The sequence below is a fragment of the Trachymyrmex cornetzi genome, unplaced genomic scaffold (assembly GCF_001594075.2).
Source record: "Trachymyrmex cornetzi isolate Tcor2-1 unplaced genomic scaffold, Tcor1.1 scaffold276, whole genome shotgun sequence".
NCBI lineage: Eukaryota > Metazoa > Arthropoda > Insecta > Hymenoptera > Formicidae > Trachymyrmex > Trachymyrmex cornetzi.
The window spans coordinates 296431-299326 of NW_017297438.1; the positions used below are offsets into that span (position 1 = coordinate 296431).

A 2896-nucleotide genomic window follows, 5' to 3' on the forward strand; every position below is an offset into this window, starting at 1 on the left:
AGAGAGAGAGAGAGAGAGAGAGAGAGAGAGAGAGAGAGAGTTTGGTAAAAGCAAGATAGAAAGTTTCAGTGCAGTGACAAGTAACAAACTTCTAGAATAGCAACAAGTAATGCAAACGCATTTGAATGTGGTAAGTACCTTATGCGTACAACGCTCCTCCAGAGGCAATTTCATATACTCTGTGTCCTGCTCCATGATTGATTATCCTGTAAGAATGATTCATTTGGAATATCCCTTTCCTCATAACATACTAATATAAAGAATTTACTTATACATGTTTCATTATATCAATAAAGTATTGACAATTCAAAATAAACATGCAAAAATACAATTTTGCAGTAAATAGATTTGACACCCACTTTAGTTATGATGCATAAAAAAATGGTATTGAAATAAACAATCAGATTTCATGAAGAATCTCAAGTGGCAGATTTAACGAGGATTCTTTATAAACTCTTTCTCAAATAAGTTGACAATTTGAGGACAAGAGTAACATTACATAAAATCGATTCTCTCTCTATTTAATACTCGCGCATTTAATTATTCGCTAGAGAAATGATTATGCATTACAATCAAAGTATCAAATCTATTTATTGTAAAATTGTATATTTACATATTTGAATTATCAATACCTTACCGATATAAGAAAACATGTATAAGTAGATCCTGTATATTAATGTCATGTTACTTTGACAAAAGGATATTTCAAATCAGAATCAGAGACGGTTAAAAGATACTTCAGGATACCTGTCGGTCGGCGAGTATCGTCACTGGCGAAACAGCCGAGAAAGGAGTTCGACACCTCGGCGCCGAGTTTCGACACCACGATCCGACGGACGGTCCCTCGTCGTCGCGCTTACCTAGTAGTAGGGTAACGGCATCGAAGTCGACGAGTAGAAGACCAAAACGCGCGACGAAACGAGTGCGAGAGGTCCAACACAGAGGACCGCAAGCCGGATGACCGATTTCACGACTCCTTCACGCCGCCATTAAATCCCTCGCGTCAGATTTTCAAATGTACATGCCCTTGTAACTGTCAAAAAAGCACGCAAACAAAAAGGTGATGCGTATCTAGAACGGCGAAACGAACTCCCGGTGAGCCGTTCGATGAAACGGTAGCTCGATGTCGCGTCGATAGATGGCGCGAAACGCTAAAAGTGCATTTTCATGAGCCATTCAAATCGGCCGTTTCAGCGACAAATAGGACACGTGGTCAAAATTGACGAATCCAAGCGTCAGTTTTGGTCACGTAATCCTTTTTGTCGCAGAACGATTTGATGGTTCGAGCGGCGCGAAAAATTTGCACCTTTTGCACTAATTAAGCATCTTCGGTTTTTTTCTTTTCAATGCCTAGATATATCGGATGTTTTCCATTTGATGACACAAGTCGACACAAGTCGTTCTATCCTTCTTGACGTTCAGAGAGTGACAAAGATAGAACGACACTTGTGTCGACTTGTGTCATCAAATGGAAAGCACCCATTATTTATTTCGCTTTAAATGCAAATATTTTTGAAATTTCAAGCAACGCGAACAAACCTAATATACCTTAAAGGCGCATCGACACGGCGAGCTGTTCGTCGCTTCCGCACTTTCTACCCTCGGATCGTTTGCTCTTCTTTTCTCCAACACCTGAATTTATATATCCATTTCGTTTTAAATGCGGAAAATGCTAGCGAGTGCAACGAACTGGACTGTTGCATTTATTGATTGCATTTTCCTTTTTTAGCATACATATTATATATGTACAATATATGTATGTCTATATAACCTTTATTAGAAAATCACTCGCAAAATTGCTAATGTATGTACATTTTGCTTTTATCGCATAAAATATTTTTACACCTTGTGTGGACGCCAAGGAAACGTCCGTCTACTTTTATTTCATTATACAGAAAATTGTAAAACACAGCTGATTTTCTTATTCTTATATATAATTTTGCTCTCTGTGTATATGAAAGTACTAGGTGTGCAACTAAGTTTCCGGGTTTCACACGTGGATGGCGCTAATGACACATGTAAATTACATGATGTAATTGACATACATGTCTAAAATTGTGTTTTTTTTATAGCTTGGACATCTGTCAACAATAACCAGTCATAGTACCAACATATCGCACACATATCGAATATGTCGAGTTTTGTGCCAAATAAACATCATTTGCGGGAAGCTTTGCTTTTCTGCTTTAACTTGAAAAAAAATGCAGCTGAAGCACGTTGTTTGCTGGAGGAGATATACGGCGAACATGCACCATCGAAAACTATCTGTGAAGATTGGTTTAAACGCTTCAGAAGTGGCGATTTCGACACTGAGGACAAGGAGCGCTCCGGAAGACCAAAAACAATTGAGGACCCCGATCTGCAAGCGTTATTAAATGAAGATGATACGCAAACACAAGATCAACTTGCGGAGGCATTAAACATGACTCGCCAAGGTATTTCCAAACGTTTACATGCCATAGGAAAAATTAAAAAGGAAGGAAAATGGGTGCCGCATGAGTTGACCGAGAGACAGAGAGAGAGGAAAAATCGTGGCTTTCACCCGGCGAAGCATCAACATCGACGACACGGCCAAATCACTTTGGAAAGAAGACAATGCTCTGCGTTTGATAGGACCAGAAAGGAATCGTGTATTATGAGCTGCTGAAATCGGGCGAAACTGTCAATGGGCATCGCTACCGACAACAACTGATCAATTTGTACGGGGTGATCCCGATTGACCACGTCTCGATTGGACACCACCAATCACAGCGACCGGTGCTTAATGATCAATTTGTACGGGGTGATCCCGATTGACCACGTCTCGATTGAACACCACCAATCACAGCGACCGGTGCTTAGGAGCTTTGTAGTCTCAAGCGCTGTGAGTGGCTCGTGTCCAATTGAGCCGTGTCCA

The 2896-nt window shown here is 40.3% G+C and overlaps 1 protein-coding gene across 4 annotated transcripts in view; it reads right to left on the minus strand.

Annotated features, from left to right (window-relative positions):
* msps (msps cytoskeleton-associated protein 5) overlaps positions 1–1076 on the minus strand; it is a 12187-nt gene extending 11111 nt beyond the window's left edge. For 2 of the 4 annotated variants that reach the window (XM_018508906.1, XM_018508903.1), the window contains exons 1-2: positions 861–1076; positions 139–206 (exon numbers count right to left, since the gene is read on the minus strand). In XM_018508906.1, the coding sequence (XP_018364408.1) occupies positions 139–195 (57 nt within the window). In that variant the 5' untranslated portion in view covers positions 196–206; positions 861–1076. Of the gene's footprint in view, positions 1–138; positions 207–747 lie in introns of those variants that run through there. The other 2 variants (XM_018508904.1, XM_018508905.1) reach the window with 2 other exon arrangements.
* Positions 1077–2896: the final 1820 nt, after the last annotated feature.